The sequence below is a fragment of the Polypterus senegalus genome, chromosome 3 (genome assembly GCF_016835505.1).
Source record: "Polypterus senegalus isolate Bchr_013 chromosome 3, ASM1683550v1, whole genome shotgun sequence".
NCBI classification, from domain to species: domain Eukaryota; kingdom Metazoa; phylum Chordata; class Cladistia; order Polypteriformes; family Polypteridae; genus Polypterus; species Polypterus senegalus.
The window spans coordinates 84513975-84533899 of record NC_053156.1 but is presented as its reverse complement, the minus strand read 5'-3'; the positions used below and the strand labels follow the sequence as shown (position 1 = coordinate 84533899).

Here is a 19925-nt window from a genome sequence, read left to right as displayed (position 1 = left end):
ATAGATAGATAGGTAGATAGATATGAAAGGTACTATATAATAAACAGATGTGAAAGACACTATATAATAGATAGATAGATAGATAGATAGATAGATAGATAGATAGATAGATAGATAGATAGATAGATAGATAGATAGATATGAAAGGTACTATATAATAAATAGCTAGATATGAAAGGTGATATATAATCGGTAGATAGATGCAAAAAGCACTATATTATAGATAAGTGCTGCTTCAATTTGTTCCTCCAAAACCTGCACCCCCAAACTGCGCCCAAGGGTCCAAATATTTTTCACCATTTGTCACTGTTCACAATTATAAGAATCCTTCAAGAAAATGTTTATCTTTTATTGTGTCTTCTATTTTTCTATTCATTTTGTAAAGCACTTTGAGCTACATTTTTTTGTATGAATATGTGCTATATAAATAAATGTTGATTGATTGATTGATTGATTCAAATAGCTATATACATATACTGTAACCTGTAACCCACCCATCATGGGAGCAAAAACTAGAAAGAATGGCTATTAAGTAATGACTAGAAAGTACTGGCATAGCTAAATTGTCTGCAATGGTTCAGTATTCTAGTTAGGTTAGTAGAAGAATGATTAAGGCTTGGCTATTTCTCAGAAAGTGAAAATAATTTTTCAAATTCTAAATGAAATTGAACATCAGTTACATTACAATGAGGGATCCTGTAAGCTAGCAAGAATGTTGCCTTAAAAGTGGCCTTATTCTGAAAAAGAAGTGTTATACATATGTGCTAGCATATTCAGAAATAAAATGTTATATTTTGCATGTTTTTGTTTTTATCTCAAAAATAGCAGTTAAGACTTTACTGGCCTGCTACTGATGGCACAATGATAAACAAGCCTGACTCTATAATCAGGAAAATGTCACTGAACTAAAATTAAAAATGAGCTAAAGAATGGAGAACTGTTAGAACTGCATAGCAGAAATAAACATGAAAATAAGAACCTTGTGTTACTTGTTAATTATGGTAGTTGAACCCCAATTTATTTCAAAATGCAACACCTCTTCATTTATAATTATTACTCACTTGCAACTGCTCATACATCTCTAGCTGCTTCATTTTCAGCAGACTTCTTGATTTCTGCTCCATCTCTCTGTGCTGCAAAATGAACTCTCTTACTTGCCGGAACTGACGAATTTCCTCATGTTTATCCTGATTTTGTTGCTCAGTCATCGATATATCCTTTAGAACTGGTTCTGGTAATGTGTTTCTAATTGAAAGAAAACATAAAAAAATATAAGTTGATCAAGGTTACAAAAATATGTCATACACATTAAAGAATTAGTAAAATATAACAATAGCAGGCCATTTGAAACACTAAATACCAAACAAAAAAAACAATAAGCACCACCTTCTCAGTGCAGCCGTACATTAGGGAATACATCAATTTGGGTAAACATCTAAACAGGCACAGCAGATGGTTTAGAGACATTATTTGTACACAAGAACAATCACTGCGCATTTTTGTTATAAGACAAAGCACATTTTTTCCTTTGACAAAGCAATGGCAAGTAGGACTAAATATTAACACATCAGCCAAAAATGTAGTGGGTCCCTTGTTGCAATTTTGGCACTAAAACTTACATGCACAATTATTTTTTATGGAAATGCCACTTCTCTGTATTTCTGCTGCAACCTCCCAGAGCCCATCTTAGCACTTTAAACACTACTCAGTTTAAGCCCAGCTGTAAGTCTGGAACATTTTTGTTTTTACTGGAAAATGTCTATTGAACTTGTTCATTCGGACCAATGATCACCGAAATACTTTATCCCTCGATATTCTAAGGGATTGCAGTCTACAGTATTGCTGAGAGTCCACGCAGGAGGTGGACTATTTGTGTTGATCAAGTTCCCAGTCTCTGTGAAAAATGAAACAGAAATAGAAATCCAACCAATTATATGATGTTTTTGTTTTTTTTTCCTCCAGCTTATCTAGAATTTTTTTTTTGTGGTTTATTTGCTTTTTCTGTCCTCCTGGTTATATGAGCTTCTCATCGGACTCATCTTTAGATACTTACAATATGATATTATATATAAGGACTTTACAGACTTACAATATCTCTCTATATGTTAAATCTAACTTCTGTTTGTCTGTATGTCTGTCTGCTTTTCACAAGAGAACTATTTAATGGATTTAGATCAGGTTTTTTTCCATAATTTGCTTGAACATTCCAGATGATTTTGCCACTTCGCTCATTGCGCTAAGTATCATAATTCACTTGCGGTACACAGCGGGCCGAGGGGAGGGGGGCGGGGCCTTCCTCACTCATGCGCCAGCCTTGAGGCGTTCCTTACCTCTGCTTAGCTAGCGAACGAGAGAACTACTTAACGGATTTAGATGAGGCTATTTTTCTAAAATTTGCTTGAACATTCCGGTTGATTTTTCAACGTCTCTCATCGTGCTAAGAATCATAGTTCTTTTGCAAGAGTGATATATTTGCGCTAATCCGAGGGGAGAGGGAAGCATGATGTCAGGAGTAGGGAGCTGGTCATAGCCCTCCTCACTGTCCTGTTTCAGAGCTGCGGGGGACGACTAGTATTATATATAATGACTCTACTTTTCCACTAATTATATATCGATATTATGTAAGCTTGTACCAATTCATTTGTTATTACTTATTCATTGTTATTCTTACCTAATTTAAGTAGTTTTTGTTTTCTTGTAACTATTTCTTTGACATCTTGTAAAGTACGTTGTGCTGCATCCTGTGTTTGAAAATTTGTTAAAGAAATAAATGTTGCTGTTCTTTTATTGGTGGATGAACATTACATTGATCCTGTGTAACAAGAAGGTACTCCCTTTCTGTTTGTGTTATAATAATAGCTTTGTGACAAGCAATTCAAGTGCAATGTGAATACCCAGAGTTTTCCAAACTAGAATAGATAGATAGATAGATAGATAGATAGATAGATAGATAGATAGATAGATAGATAGATAGATAGATAGATAGAAATAAAAGACAGTATATTATGTAGAATTCATACATAGTGTATTTATATAAAGAGGCATATATTATAGATAGATAGATAGATAGATAGATAGATAGATAGATAGATAGATAGATAGATAGATAGATAGAAAGATAGATAGATAGATAGTCAAGCTGTCTTTAAAAATAAGTAATTATTTTCACTCTTGTTAATTTATCCAAGTATGTATATGACATGTGTTACTACAGAATACACTATTAATTGATCCTAATGAGATACAAATACACACACAAACAAACAGAGATCCCAGTAATAAATTGCATTCCAGTGGGGTATAAAGGCACATATTATAAGAAAACATGTAATGGATATAAAATTTGTTTAAAAACATTGAAAAAGCAAGCTGCCTGCATTTCTTTGAGTGGAGGGGCAGTGTAAGATATGCTGTCATCTATAAAACCCAGCAAGTTCTTATTGCAGACTGATGCACTCTGTATTTGAATGTGTGATATTGCATGTGGAAGGAATATTTCAGTCACACTCATCGCCTCTCTCATCTGTGATGCGTTTGCAGCACATTTGTAGTCAGCCTCAGCATTTCCCTTCCTTCAGTTGCTGTGCACACATTGACCAGTCACAGATTATCTTATCTGTATGTTTTATAGTTCATTTATGCCTGTCTAAAAATTCACTAGCTGTTATACTAATAAGTAGCATGTTGAGAAAGAACAAATTGTGAACATACTACTGTTTTCCATGACCTGACTATTTACATTTTGAAGTAGGGTTTGCATTCAGATGTTTCACTGCAAAAATATGCTTAATTCATTTCAGTTTAGTTCTGCAGTGCATAATATTTAGCTCAGCATAGTTTTCTGTCAATTCCAATTTTCCTATAGTATCAGATCAGCCTTTGATGGTCATCCATCCATCCATTATCCAACCCGCTATATCCTAACTACAGGGTAACGGGGGTCTGCTGGAGCCAATCCCAGCCAACACAGGGCACAAGGCAGGAAACAAACCCCGGGTAGTGTACCAGCCCACTGCAGGGCACACACACACTAGGGACAATTCAGGATCGCCAATGCACCTAACCTGCATGTCTTTGGACTGTGGGAGGAAACCGGAGCGCCCAGAGGAAACCCACGCAGACACGGGGAGAACATGCAAACTCCACACAGGGAGGACCCGGGAAGCGAACACGGGTCTCCGAACAGCAAGGAAACAGCACTACCCACTGCGCCACCGTGTCACCCCCATTTGCTGGTCATTGAGATGCAATTGGTAAAAAAAAATTATTTAACAGTTATATTTGTTTTTGTTTTTTTGGATTTGTGTGAAATGGCCTGACTTTTAGGTTAAAGCTTATATTTTATTTTAGTTAATTGTAAAATGTGATCAGGCTTCCTTTTTTTCTGGCCCTGCCCTGGATAAGCAGGACGGGAAGATGGATGGATTCATGTAAATCTGTCCTCAAACTGTACATTATAGAAGAATTACAGCTGCACTTCTCTGTAGTTTCTCAAATAAAACAACACATTTTTACTGCACAATAACAAATGTGCAGAATGTGTCTAAAAGAACAGTTTAAATAATCATACACTACAACTGAAAGTCATGAGATAAAAAAAAATAAAACTAAGAGTGGTTAGCTTTGCACAGATCAGAAAATGTGGAAAATTACAATCCAACAATATTGTATAAACATTCTTGGTTAAAGAAAGTACAGATACACCAAAGTAATACATCATAATATTTACAGAAATTAAGCATTAGGCTGAAGTTACACAAAGGAAAAAAATAAGTGAAGTCTTTAAACTGATGGCACATGATAGTAACCTGCGTTTGTGATCCTAGCTCTGAAAAGGGCCGCTTTGTATGAAGATGATGGCTACTACTGTATAATGAACAAGGAACGTAAGAAAAGCTTTTTTTTTGGTTTAAGACTTTACATGCTTTTCTACTTTTTGGGGTTGAAAGAATATTATTTGAAGATGATTTATTGCTAATAACAAAGAATCACTCAAAAAATGGATGAAATTTAATGACTGGAAAATAGTTATCGAATATGTATAAAGAGCAATTAGATTGTTTATAAACTAAAAAGGTTATTCAATCTATTCAAACAAATTACAGAAGGCAATATCAATATTCATTATTTTATATTTAGCATCATTTAAACTTGAGAGATTATAAACAGTGTAGTAGAACTAATAATATTATCATAAGCTGTAATGCTCCGATCACCACTATTTGCAGCATTGTAGTTTATTTATTACATTCATTTTCATTTTATACAACAGGCAGCACAATGACGTAGAGCTACAGTCTGACCAATTCGATTCAATCCATGACCAAGAAAAAGAGGGAAATGAAAACAGAGAGGGGATTTTTTTTTTTGGCGTGGATAGCTTTCCATGTAGTTTTCATCTTAAACAGTATTATTTAAGAAAATTAATTCATTAATTTTTACCAGAAATGGCTGCTATAACAAGAACCACAGTATTATGTCAATACTATAGTAACAGTCATCAAACTTAACAATAGTGAATAAGTTACTAAACTGAGAAAACTACTAATTATTTACAAAACTTTAACCTTGATTAATAAATAAAAACGTTTTCGTAGAGTCCAAATAATTATAGAACTAATATCTCTGTTGGGAGGGTGTTGGAAGGGTGGGCGAGTAACAAATATATTTCCTAACAGCACAGGAAGTTACTGTGTCCAAAAACGACGTGTGCTTTTAATTATTCACAAGCACCAGTACTGTTATCTTTCTTTTACTTATGGATCAGAAGCAGCTCAAGTAGTACAGATCAATACATTCAACAGTTATTTTCCCCTGGTACTGTGACTGACAGGAAAAAAAAATGTCAATTAGCTAAAAGCAATGCAATCTGATGCATGCAAAAGCAAATTATACATAAAAGAAAGTTAGCTTGGTACATATAGGAATATAATTTAACACAATAAAGGTGTCATTTGTAACAAATGTAAGTAACATCTGGACAGATACTCCCAAAGATGGATTTAATCTTCTCAAGATGGGAAAGTGATTGTCATTGTAATTGACCTTCATGGTAATGAAAACATGAATAATGAATAATTAACCTTTGTTATCTAAGGGGCAAAATCTTTCAGATTAATTTTCTTCTTAAAGCCTAATAGACTTGCCTTCTGCTATTCTTTTGTTGGGTGTCAGGAAACATTAAATGGAGAGACAAGGGCAAAAGAAAGAAAATACCAGGGGCAAAGAGCTCAAAAAACAGAAGCCTTAACATTAATCCATACACAGATAAGCAATGTTAATATAGCACATTAAAAGGTGTTCTGTGCTTACAGTAAAAACAATTAAAAATGATTTGTATCTGTAGTAACTTTACTATTAAAAAAGTCAATGTGAACACTTAATAGTGAAAAAAAAGATGTCACAGAAAAGTTTAGAACATGGAACTAAGTTATTTACTGAAATATTACCACCGGGCAGCATGGTGGTGCAGTGGGTAGCGCTGCTGCCTCGCTACCCGAGTCTCCTAACTGCGTGGAATTTGCATGTTCTCCCCGTGTCTGTGTGGGTTTCCTTAGGGTGCTCCACTTTCCTCCCACAGTCCAAAGACATGCAGGTTAGGTGCATTGGCGATCCTAAATTGTGCTTGGAGTGTGGGGGTGTGTGTGTGTGGCACCCTGCCCGGGGTTTGTTCCTGTGTTGGCTGGGATAGGCTCCAGTGTAATGTAAGGTGCTATATTATTCGAGTTGTTTCATTGTGTGCAGTGTATGGCCAACATTCTGTGCCAGTGCTTGTTCCCCAACCTGACCTGACCTTCCATAAATAAAAAAATGGCTCAAAATGCTTTCCATAGTTTATAAAAATTAATATAGTAGATTAAAATATAACAAAATCAAATATTGTATAAACAAACATACACTAAAATGAAACATATAAAGTAAACATGATCACAGTAACTTGCTGTACACTACAAGAAGGCCTGAATTCTGGGTATTTTTGAGGATAGTACTGTCAAAACCTGTGCAACACAGGGTACCCACCAAAATTTATGGACTATATAAAGAGAAAGTGCTGAGAATTGTGAAAAACACCAAAGGGTCTGCTGAAAAATCTCCTAAGCCCACTTGTACATGAGTTTGAATGTCCTGGCTGTACTTCCAAAGTTTAGAAAATGTTAATAGATAATATGTCCAGATGATGGGATTGCAGGGTTTATCATCTGCAACTAAGTGCTGCTTCAGTCTGATGGGAACAGTGGACCACACATGAACCATCTAAACCTCCTAGAGGAATTAATTTGTAAGGATTTAATAAATTACAACAATACGCTTTTACATTTGTTTACCATCATGCTTGGCTCCACCTTATAAGAACCTCAGCCTGGCAGGAACATGATTTGTGTGTACCAAAGAAGATGCTAGTGTAGCAATTTTGATTGATTAATAATCAATAAGGGCGGCACGGTGGCGCAGTGGTAGCGCTGCTGCCTCGCAGTTAGGAGACCCGGGTTCGCTTCCCAGGTCCTCCCTGCGTGGAGTTTGCATGTTCTCCCCGTGTCTGCGTGGGTTTCCTCCAGGCGCTCCGGTTTCCTCCCACAGTCCAAAGACATGCAGGTTAGGTGGATTGGCGATTCTAAATTGGCCCTAGTGTGTGCTTGGTGTTTGTGTGGGTCCTGCGGTGGGTTGGCACCCTGCCCAGGATTGGTTCCTGCCCTGTGTTGGCTGGGATTGGCTCTAGCAGACCCCCGTGACCCTGTAGTTAGGATTCAGCGGGTTGGAAAATGGATGGATGGATGGATAATAATCAATAAAACGGCCCACCCAGAAAGATGCCATAATAATGTGGGATTAATTCAGTAAATCTGCTAGGCTCCTGTTTTATTTACCTTACTTTTCTCTGTTGTAGGAAGCATGTCTCTGGCCTTTAGACTTATATCAGGGTAAGTGAAGCATGCTCGTTTTAAGAAACAGAATAATACAATTTATTAATAAACACAAGGATTATAGAACTATGACGACTGCATATATATGTTGAGAAATAAGACTGGACACAGACAGACTTGATAGACAAGCACATAACATCTAGGCTGGCTGTTTACTGGTTATTTAGAGTTCTACTTGATCTTGGCACAGATAAACAGTTTTATAAAATCAAGCTTTATGGATGATGTCCAATATTGTGAAAATGTGCTGGAATGCACTCTTTCTCTTTGCTGTATGATCTTTGTCAGTGCTATGCTGCAGCTTTCTCAGCTTGCTTTTTACTGTTAGATTCTTTGCTGTGCCATCGGCATCTCATGGAAAAGCATTTTTCTTTATGGCACAAGAGTGGAGATGCTGAAATTCCCTTCTTGAAGTGTTAGCTGCTTCTCAGCTTTCAGACTGGCTCACTGTTTAGCTTGGCAAACTAGATCTCAACTCTCAGGTTCACAAAGAGAAGAGTTTGTCAGGTTCAGCTCTCCAAGTGATGGAGCTCATAACATTTTAGGTTTCAGAGGGTCATTTTGCATATTTCTCCATCCCTGAGAGAATCCCAGGGAGTTCAGTAAGTGTCCAGCGATTATCCCATCTTCAGGATGGTGCAGAGAGTTTTAAAGGAAGGTTGAACCTTCTCCTGATTGGATTAAAGTCACTTCCAGTTACAAAATCAGTGTCTTTTAATAGGTAGATTCTTCTGTCCATCTTAGCTGTCACCCCTTGAATTATAGGTCTTTGTCCTTATTTGAATCCATTTTGCACCTTCTGGCTGAAGAATTCTGCAGAGGGGCCTCGGGAGAGAAGTCGGGTCACCTCTGAGTTGCATCTTTGTTATCAGATGAAGTCCAGACAGATCTTCATACAAGCTGGAGTTCAGTCGCTTAGTTTGGAATGCAAGTATCTGTTTTGTGCAGATGGATGCCTGCACCCCTGCTTTCTTAACAGGCCTGCTGTGCTACAAAAGCCTAGCAGAAAGGGCAATACCCACTTTGTCCGACACTAGTGGGAGATCGATGTGAGAACGGTGCATAAATGTGGCAGTTATTCTTCCTAACTAACAACTTACAGCAAACTGCAGTCTGATGTGCATAATCCACAGCTCCTAATATGGTATACTAGGAGACCTGAAGGGTTGTGTAAAAGGTGTTAGGCTACCTTTGGACAGGTTTTCCACAGCCAGGAGAAGCACCACCCAGGAATTGGTTACTGGCTTGTATTTGACTATAACAAATAAATAATTTTGTTTATCTTTGGAAATCTATGCCCAGATTTGTAATAATTTATCTAGATGTGGCTTTGAACATTTGGGCTGATAGGATAAACTGGATAGGACATGCTAGATGGTAATTAACAAAATGCAAAACAGAACGTTTCAAAACATCACCACTGAAAACAGAGTGACATTGCATTTCTGAGCTGAGCTTGAGGCCTTCATTGACTCTGCACTGAGGTGCTTTCTATAAATGAAACATGCATGTTCTGACTCCTGCATGATTTACACTCCTGCACTGTAGTGAATATGGCTCCTCTGGTGTATTCCCTATCATTTACCCGCATTTCCTAATCCTGACTACAGGGTCACGGGGGTCTGCTGGAGCCAATCCCAGCCAACACAGGGCACAAGGCAGGAACCAATCCTGGGCAGGGTGCCAACCCACCGCAGGACACACACAAACACACCCACACACCAAGCACACACTAAGGCCAATTTAGAATCACCAATCCACCTAACCTGCATGTCTTTGGACTGTGGGAGGAAACCGGAGCGCCCGGAGGAAACCCATGCAGACACGGGGAGAACATGCAAACTCCACGCAAGGATGACCCGGGAAGCAAACCCAGGTCTCCTAACTGTGAGGCAGCAGCGCTACCAGTGCGCCTATATATATATATGTAATAATATGTAATATAAGCATCTAAAAAAAGTAAAGTAAGTTTATAATAACTAGACTTTGCATTTATCACCTAACAGTAGCCACTCAGTAGGCAATGTCATGGATCACTTCCTTCAGAAGTGGATTGTTAAATTAAACCTTGTGTTATATGGGTTACCAGCTGTGCCACCCTTCTTAGATTGAAATCTAAATACTCAACATAGACCTTGGAATGAACATTTTCAGTTCACCATGCAATTGATGTGTCTCTGTTATATGCCATTTGGTACGGCATTTGTAAGAGCAGTGTTAATGTTTGTGATGTGCAATCTATTAGATTGAAAAATGTAATGCAATTTATTACTAAGAATGTCAGACACATAGCAACCGGATCCAACCAGACACAAAATATTGAAACACTTGGGCTAAACTTCCTAACTAAGATCTTGCAGCTTCTTATTGAGCTAAGATAAGATCACCATAATCTGGCATTTATTCATCATCTAATATGTTTTTGGCCGCTCCTCATATGTGCTTTTAGTGTGACTTGTTTACTGTTGCCACCCATGGCCTTTTTTGATTCAGTTCAGCCAGACAGCCTGTTTTTTTACTGTCATTTAGCAGGCATCTGACTTCATTCATTAAAAATGCCAGGTTTAATGCTTACTTTTTTCTCGCTGTTCTTGTTTTGATGTCTGTTTTTGCACATCAAAGTATACATTTTGCTCTAAACTTTTACAAATCATTTAGTTTCACCTATTTTTGATCTTTAGCCTTTCCTATGATAATTTTGGTTGCTAAATGACATTCATTCCTAAACTTTACTTATGTTTTCTGACTTGTTTCTGGCACACATTATCCAATGCTTCAAGCATCACTGGCTTGCATGGTCCCGCTGCTCCAACCTGTCCAATGCTGCAATCAAGAAATGGTGGTCGAGTATTAAATGTATTTAATGTATTAGTACAGAAAGGACTAGAATTTAATCCTGACTGAAGTCATCTGTTGGCTCACTCACTTCACGTTTCATTTCTGTTTGTGTGCAATTTAAGAAGAGAAATGAAGCAGGAACAAATCCTAAAAAACAAGGCAATTAAAATGAAAGGAAAAGGAGTTAATTAGCAGCAAAAGCAGTACACCAATTAAGAAAAGGGTTGGAGTGAAAACCTGTAGCCACTGGGGCCCTCCAGAACCAGAGTTGGTGACCGCTGATATACAGTATACTGCTCATAGGAGTACATACTCAATAAGTATACCATTTACCAGAGCAACCTCAGACGAGCACATCCAAGTCAGCCAGGTCAGATCAAATACAAGGCACAAATCAACCAAGAATGGGATTCCAGTTACCTTGGAACTTAACTTAAACTACTGTATATTGAATTGTTTTAATTTACTAATGTGGTAAATTACATAAACAATGGATTAAGTTATTTTTTAAGCTATAAAAGCTAATTTTCCAAAACGTACTTGGTAAAGGGTAATTCATCTACAATACCTGAAGAAAGGAGACAAGTCCAAATGTGACTTTTGAAGCTGAGAACTGTCTTCACAACTTGAAAGTGTTTCTGGGCTTACAGTTACTGATGCTGCTGTAAAATAATTTAAAACACAGTATTTTACAAGTCTAATATTTTATGATACGTAGATAAATGTCTATCAAAGTGTCACCTCTCTGATTTTTACAGTATACATTCAAGACTAGGAACAGGATTATTAAAAAATAGTCAAAATGATAACCATACATTTTAAAGTACAAAGCATTTGACATCTTTATGTGTTACATTGACCCTGCGCAGGGTATTGCAGACATCTGGTCTAACTAGTTGGGGTCCAGAATGAGACGGTTACCATATGAAACAATATTCTAGTTCAGTTTGCATTGCCTTGTCATGGAGTTTGTTTCTAAGTTTATTTTTGGAAACACATGCCACATTTCTAATTTTTAAATGTAATGAAAACTTTGAAAATATTTTTCTCTCCAATTTATACAGTATTGTTAATTAATGCTGACATTAATCAAACTAAATTTGTCAATAAAATTCTGTTACTCTGCACATTCAAATTCCATTTTTATGAAAGTTATTTGTCACTTAAAATTAAATACTGAAAGGCTGTCAGACACACTTTTGTATTAGACAATTACCTTCAGATTTTTCTTCGGTAGTAATGGGAGTCATAACCCTGCCAGCTGGTAACTCAGGAGAGAACCTTCGTAAATATTTGTTAATATACCTCAGCCGAGACTGCAGAGCCTAAAAAGGAGCATGATGTACATTAAGCATATTTTCAAAATGACAGCAAGTTTCTCTGAACTTAACACAAACAGAATATTAATAAAATTGTTTAATTTGCTTAATTATTTAAATAATACTATTTCAGATGTAACTGTTGTTTCCTAATTAGGAATTCAAAAAGAAAGTTACTGCTACCACACAGTATGCAAAGATCTGCTATCTCTGAAATATTTCTAAAAATACACTACATAATTGCGACTTTCATCCCAAATATGCGCATGTTAGCATAAGTGTCAGCTCTAAATTGGCCCTGTATGAGTAAGTGTAAGTGTGTCCTACAAGGGATTTGCATCTAGAGCTGCTGGGATAGGCTTTGGCTTGCCGTAACCCTTAAATTAATATATTGGTTTAGAAAATGTATGGATTTAACTTAACTTTTTACCAATAAATCGGTCAAGCAATCAATACTTTATTTAGCATCATTACAAGGCACTTTAAGACAAAATGATTATAAAACAATCTAGAATACATATACCAATTCATGTTTGAAATATCAGAAATGTCAGAAACGGAAAAAGCTAATAAAACAGAACATACAACACTGACAATTAATAGTAGATGCTTGGAGGCATAATGACCAATATTAAGGGATAAGTTCAGTATTTTTCAAGTCAAAGTTATTTCTTCACAATTTTGGTATATAGTAGTTTGTCACATTAAATTGTGTTTTAAAGCGAACTGTATATATTTTAAAACCAATCTACTCTTGCATTTTCAAATGGAGTTAACGGGTACTGGGGTCCCAAAGTAAAATAACAAAATGTACTGAATACAGTATGTGCATTTTTTTAATCCAAAAAATTTTTTTAGAATTGATCCACATCTTAAATCATGCACATATTGCAAAACATGTTTGTGAGATTCAGCCATTTTAAATGGAGACTTGCTGTGTGCTTTACTTTAATGGTCATCTTTGTACGTGGCTACCTTTTAGCCCCAGGGTATGTGGATTTACCTCGGAAAGTCGTTATAAAAGTTATTGACATTATTGAATACTGATGCCTAGATAAGAATTACCGTCTCTGTTCTGTGGAACACTAGACTATAATAACTAAAAAGAAATCACGCTTACAAACGTTTACATTCGTCCACTATACTGAACAACAACAACAACAACAACATCATTTGCTTCTATAGCACATTTTTTTACAAATGTACCGCAAAATGTTTTACAAGATGTCAAAGAAAAAATTACATACAAAGAAAAACAAATTAAAATTAGATAAGACAAATAATCCATAAATAGTATACAAAAAATAAACAATGCACACTTATATAAGACGGATATATAATTAAAAGAAAAAGAGTCCTTAAATATAGAATTGTTTGCTTTTTATAAGTCTGTAAATGACAGTCAGATGATAAGGTCATTTGGCCAGGAAGCTTACTTCATTATTTCTTAAAGCAATTGCCTGCTGATGCATGTATGATAATGCACACATGTGCCTCAGTGGTCTACTTAGACAAAGACTGCAATCAAGCGATAAGAACTGAACAGACATTATAAGTGTATTCATACTTTTAGTCTAAATCAGGTTTAAGTTTAGTAAGTTCAGTACAGATGTCTTCGCAAAGGCAGGGTGGTAGTGCAGAGCTGTCATTCCTGCCTCAAAGCACTAGCGTCTGCAGGGAGTTTGCATGTTCTCCCTGCGTATTTACAAACTGATTCACATCAGTGAGTTTACTTGTTCTTGTATTACTATATCCTCAGCAACAGCAACTCATCATGCATAAAAAAAAAAATCAATAACTAATTTGTTGAACTTCAATCAGTTTCATTATGGTTGGGCTCTATTGCATAATCTGATTTTGTCTGTACTTTATTTATAGCAATAAAAACAATTAATAGGATTTTTTTGTTTAAATATAATATGTAGGTTCCTGAATAAGCATTCAAAAGTAACGCTTCTATTTTAAAAGTTGGTTCAATCAACTTCCCACTATAATTATAATCTGTCAAGTGTTTTCAGATCTCTGCCACAAACAAATACCAGCAAATACTCTTTTCTATTTTGAAAGATGCACTTGTTGGTCATAGGACACACTGTAATAATTAAAGTGAAAAACTTCCTGTATGTGATAAGCACACTCTTAAAAATAATGGTTCTTAAATGGCACTTTATATTTTTTGTTGGGTTATGTGGTACCTCGTAGAAGTATTGCTCATCTAGGCACCATTTCATTCTGTTTTTTGCATATGAAGTTGGTTCTTTGTGCTTTGAAAAACTTCCTAATATGTAGAAAAAAAAAAACCCTACACAATATTTAATGTATGGCAGACAGAACCCTTTGGTATTTCACCAAAGCCTTTGGAACACTTTGGTATTTCACAAATCTATTACTACCGGCTCATGGTTATTTACTCAATTGAACCTGTTATGGGTTTAATAAAATAAAGGTTCTTTCTGGAACCATGTGGAGGGGTCCTGTTTGGAACCAAAAATGGTTTCTCTATGGCATTGCTCTGAAAAACCACTCTGGCACTTTGATCTCCAATAGTGTACAGTACAGGAGTTTTATACTAACAAAGGATAGGTGTGACTAATGAAACTTGGAAATGGAGGGACAGTAATTAAGATAGCAGTGAGAAAAGATGAGCTTATATAGACAGAGCCTCACAAACTGCCCCAAAAAGGCAATTTTAACAAAAATATACATCAATTTCCTTAATAAGAACGCATTTGTACAAAGGAATACACAACTTTTTAGCTCTGTTGCATGTACTTTATGTTACATGCTCAGGCCAAAACAAAGAGGTACTTGTGAGACTTGAACCTGTGACAAAGTTTACCTCCTTTGAAACAAAGCCTTATTGCCTAATTCATGTCAAATGAGGCCTGCCATGTGTTAATATGATTCTACAGTAGTATGAGTTACAATAGTGGTGCATCAAATTTCATATAGGGATTAGTTTGGAATGCTGTTGGACAGCAACATAGAAAAGAAAAAAATAATTTTTGCACTTGAAACAATGAAAAAAACTAATACTTGAAGGAATGTTTATTAATCCAGCCTTAAAGGATGTTTCATAAAACTGCTAAGTACACTTAAGAAGACAATCTAGTGAAACACAATAGTTGTAATTTATGCATTGTCATTTTTTTTTAAATAATCATGTGAAATGAGGGTGGGACGGTTATCCAGGAGACAGAGTTGCCACTTCAAGGTGCCAAGGTCCTGGGTGGGATCTTGAGTTTGAATCCCATGCCTGGTTGTGGTCTGTGTGGAGTGTGCATATTCTTCCCATGTGGGTTTCTATGAAGATAGACTGGTTTTCCTCACATATGGTTAAATGTGTGTTAGTTTGGCTGATTGGCAATTCCAAACTAGATGTGAGTGCCTGTGGGTGTGGATGTGTGTCGGCCCTGTACTAGACTTGTGCCCTGTCCAGATCTGTTTTGTTCCTTGGAAAGGCTCTGGTCCGCTGGAATCCTGAATTAGATTTAGCAGGTTTGAGAATGTTAATGTTAGGAGTGAAATGACTAGTGTATTGTTAAACTTAAGCATATACTGTATAATTATCAGTTTTGAGAATACACAATCAATTTGTCTTGTGGATTATATGGCATGGGTTCATGAACTGTCTCTGTAAGGTTTGCACATTTCCTCTGGATGCATGCCATTGCACATGACATATAATTTGTGATTCTAAATTTTTCATGCAAAATAAAGATTTCGTCTTATAGTGGTTTAGCAGGTTGGATACTGCCTTGCACCCAACTGCTGCCAAGATATGCTGTTACCCTCTGGAATCCTGAAATTGAATAAGCAGGTTGAGAATGTTATGTGCAATACAATACCTATTAGACAGCAGTTAATACATTTTTGTAAAAAAATATCATAAAATGTGTAAGCTTTACCCAGTTATTTTTGACTTATCTATAAGTCACTTACAAGTTTTGAATTATGTAAACCTCTATTTGTTCAGACCATGCTTTTCATCACAAGGTCATGCATCGCTTCCTGCCTATCATAGCAACATTAACAAATGGTAGGGTAAAAACTTTAAAAAAGATGCCAGTCATAAACAGGGTGTCAAACACAACTCCCAACTATCATGCTAGATTTTGTTATTGAAGGAATTTCCATTTGTGCGGAGGCTTAAACAGCTGATCATTCATACATTTATTTTGCTATTGGATATGCTCCTGTATTCAGCCACAATTTAAAATTGACACTGAAATTGCAGATGAATGAACTGTGGTGGTGGGTGTTTTGTCATATTAGTGCTTCAAGTCTGATGAAACATAGACTGAGAAAGTATAGGGAATGACATAGTTGGACAACTTAATTGTTGTTAATCAAACCCTCTTCATAGCCTGAATGGTCTCCTCTATTTTGGATAATTCCATGTCAAATCATCACACTTTTGGACCTCATGCTCACAGATTTTAACCAAACTTGGCATGATGATTTGGTCATATGAGTAAAGCATGGAACTAATATTGCATATGTCTTGGATCAATATTAAAGGAGAAATAAAGTTAACAGAGTTAAAACTAATTTCATATGATTTTGTTTGGCAATATCCCCCTGTGGTGAGCGGCTGGGGGTGGTTCCAGCCGGGACACCCGGAAGGACTGAAGGAGGGATTATGCCTCCTCCAGACCAGAAGGGGGCGACTGCCCTGGTGGCTATGGGGACCACGGGAAAGGAGCATGGAAGCTTAACCCTATAAGGGTTCGTGGTCACCACCAGGGGGAGCCCAGATGCCTGAGGAGCTCTGGCCCTCAGCACTTCCGCCACACCCAGAAGTGCTGGGGGGAAGAAGACCAGGGACACCTGGATTGTTTCCGTGTGCACAGCCGGCACTTCCGTCACACCAGGGAGTGCCGGCAGGAGTTCATTGGAAGGCATCTGGAGCACATCTGGGTGGGTTTAAAAGGGGCCGCCTCTCTCCATTCAATGGCTGGAGTTGGGAGGAAGAAGGACAGAGCTCGGGAGGAGAGGAGTGGAGGCGGACCTGAAGAGAGAAAGGCATTGTGAAGCCTGGACTTTTGGGGGTTAAAGTGGGTTGTGTGCTGTGTTTCACTGTGTAAATAGTTGTAAATAAACATGTGTTGGGTGCTTCAACGATGTGTACCTGTCTGTGTCTGGACTATATTCCACACCCCTTAAATATAAGCTGCACAGAAATGGCTCTTATATCGTTTTAAATCTCTTTCCCAAATCTATATTTTGCGTAAATACTATGCTATCCCCAAAATGAAAAGTTACTATGTTATGATTATAATATAAAAGTTATACCTTTATTAGTTAAACCTATATTTTAAAATTGGTCAATTTTTAACTAAATCTAGCTTATATGTCATGAACAGAAAACAGAACATTTGCTCTTTGGCTTATGAGTTTTTGTTGAGATATCATTACTTATAGGTGTGATAAATGGACATGGATTTACCCATTTGTCAAAATTATGTTTTTCTTGAATGTGGTTGCAGGTGTTTAAATCTTTTGTATTTCATTATTCTAGAATAAGTTTTCCTCAGTTTCTAAATACTAAAATTTACATTGTGTTTTTAAGAAAATGTTAACATTTCTTTGGAGAGCCAACAGAGAAGTGTTCCCCATCAGACTGTGCTTTAGCAGTAACACAAGGCTTAGCAGACCCAAAGGTGAAAGATTTCAAGAAAAGCATTTTGTAAGTAAACGACAAGATGTGGTAAGCTATATTGTTTCCCCAATGCACTGGAGGGTGTACAGTATTCGTGCCTCTAAGTGGACATATAGTGTTTTCCATTCAACAATGGCACTATCCATGGATTCAGGATCAATGTCAGAATCTGCATTTAGCTGCCATAGCCAAAACTATAGAAAAATAGCCCCTTGTATGATTGCGCATCATGTTTGGATAATCAGAGAAGTTAATCAAAAACAAAGAGAACAATCATTTTGTTACTGAAACCAGTACTTGAGCCCCCTCTAATGGAAAAGAAATACAAGCTTCACTTAGGCTTAAATGGCTAGCATTCATTTATAAATTCAAACATTTAATGAATATATTACATTTAATTACATTTTACATTAAAGGAAATATGCACTAATTAAAAGCTTTGTGTAATTAGAAATGTAGGCCAGCATAAAATACAATAGATAGAGTAGACCTTAAGTCACTTAATGCAGGTTATTACAGAAAGTGCTTCACTTACAGGACAGCGTGGACTTGGAGAGGCTTTGAGAGACAAGCACAGCAGAGATGTCAAGTAGTTGGAGTGGAAAATTACAAGTGAATACACACTTTGAAAAGCTTTCATGCTTTTGAGTAAGGTTTAAAAGTTCACTACAAGTTACAAGAATAAAATTTTAGCCATTCAGTATATATTCTAATAAATATATGAAAAAAGGAATAGGTAAAGCATGTGAAAAATGTATTCCTCAAAGTTGATTAGATATTAAAATGAGAAGCTTAAAGAGAAATCTTACAAATCAAAACTTAGAAAAAACATTGTATAACTTAGAGAATAAGAAGCCTTAGTGGCTACTGTTATTTGACAAAAAAAAATTTATAAACTGAAGAAAGGCGACATTCATACCCAAATATAATAATTGTGCAGACCATCAAAGATGGGAACACTGACAGTCATACAAGTAAAACTGACTGTACACTAAATCTACAATATTTATAACTATAAATATACACTGATGGACTGCACACTGTTAGGAACTGCAAGGTCCACACTGCAAGGGAACCATTGCTTCATTTCTAGTCGGTCACTGTGTGCATTCACCTTGTGTTTCTTTTTTTGTCAAGCATGCTTGGTTACCTGGTGTCTAATTTTAGACCCATTTAGGGCCATGTGCACAGGTGGATGTGCATTCTGTGTTGGGTGGGTTCATGGCATGTGCCTAGTAATACAAGGGTTATGCTCCGACTCCCATTGACTCTGCTTGGGGAAGGCAGCTATGACTGCTAGGAATCCTCAATAAACCTATGATTTAATTTTTGGTGGGTGCTCACAGCAATACCCCTATTCTCTCTGTTTGTGCAGTTACATTTTTGTTTCTTTCACAATAGAAAGAAAGTTTGACAAGAACATGTTATTTGATGTGTGGTACTGCAATAGTATTAATTTATTTTGTATTTTTATATGTGCGACCTATCTAAAGTGGGTTGAAATCGAAGCAATCAACATAGATCATTACACATTCAGCGTTAACATTTGCAGAACACTATTTATTGATGTTTATTTTGTACTGCATGTAGCAATAAAAATGCACTGCATTTTTCATTCCAACAGATGGCACATCATAAACAGCACTGTTTTTACGAATCCCACATTAAATGGCATATGATAGAGACAACCAGTCAGACACACAGATACTCAGACACGTACTAAGTTAGATGTTTTCTCCCCCGGCCCTGTTACGCTTCATTCTGTCTACTGACTGTGTCTCCTCTCTGCAAATGCATTAAAAATGTTCTTTTCAGTTACTGCCTAGTCTGTGAAAGAAGTTGTCCCTGACCGTTTAAACTCTTCTTAGTCTACTAACATGTCACTGTGCCTAATTACCGTAAGCTCTCTTAAAGGCTGGTCATAGAAAGGGTTATGCATCAAATGGTAGATTCAGGTCTGGAGTTCGGTGACACCATGAAGAATTCTTGTTCAACAACTCAAAAAGCAGGATATCATCCTGGTATTACACAGGGTATCATCCCAGGATCTAGTATATTTTAATTTGTATAAATCTCTTTTCTATTTTTGAAACATTATCCCATAAATAACATCTTATTTAAAGTATTGTTTTATGTTAATATTTGTTATTTTTGTGCCTTATACTCTTAAAATAGAGCTCCTGA

General features: G+C 36.5%; 1 protein-coding gene across 3 annotated transcripts in view; it reads right to left on the bottom strand.

Moving 5' to 3' along the window:
- Positions 1 to 19925, bottom strand: part of adgb (androglobin) — a 204956-nt gene that overhangs the window by 2077 nt on the left and 182954 nt on the right. For 2 of the 3 annotated variants that reach the window (XM_039747534.1, XM_039747536.1), the window contains 3 exons: positions 11977 to 12085; positions 11329 to 11422; positions 1062 to 1245 (listed from right to left, as the gene is read on the bottom strand). In XM_039747534.1, the coding sequence (XP_039603468.1) occupies positions 1062 to 1245; positions 11329 to 11422; positions 11977 to 12085 (387 nt within the window). The remainder of the gene's footprint in view (positions 1 to 1061; positions 1246 to 11328; positions 11423 to 11976; positions 12086 to 19925) is intronic. The other variant, XM_039747535.1, reaches the window with a different exon arrangement.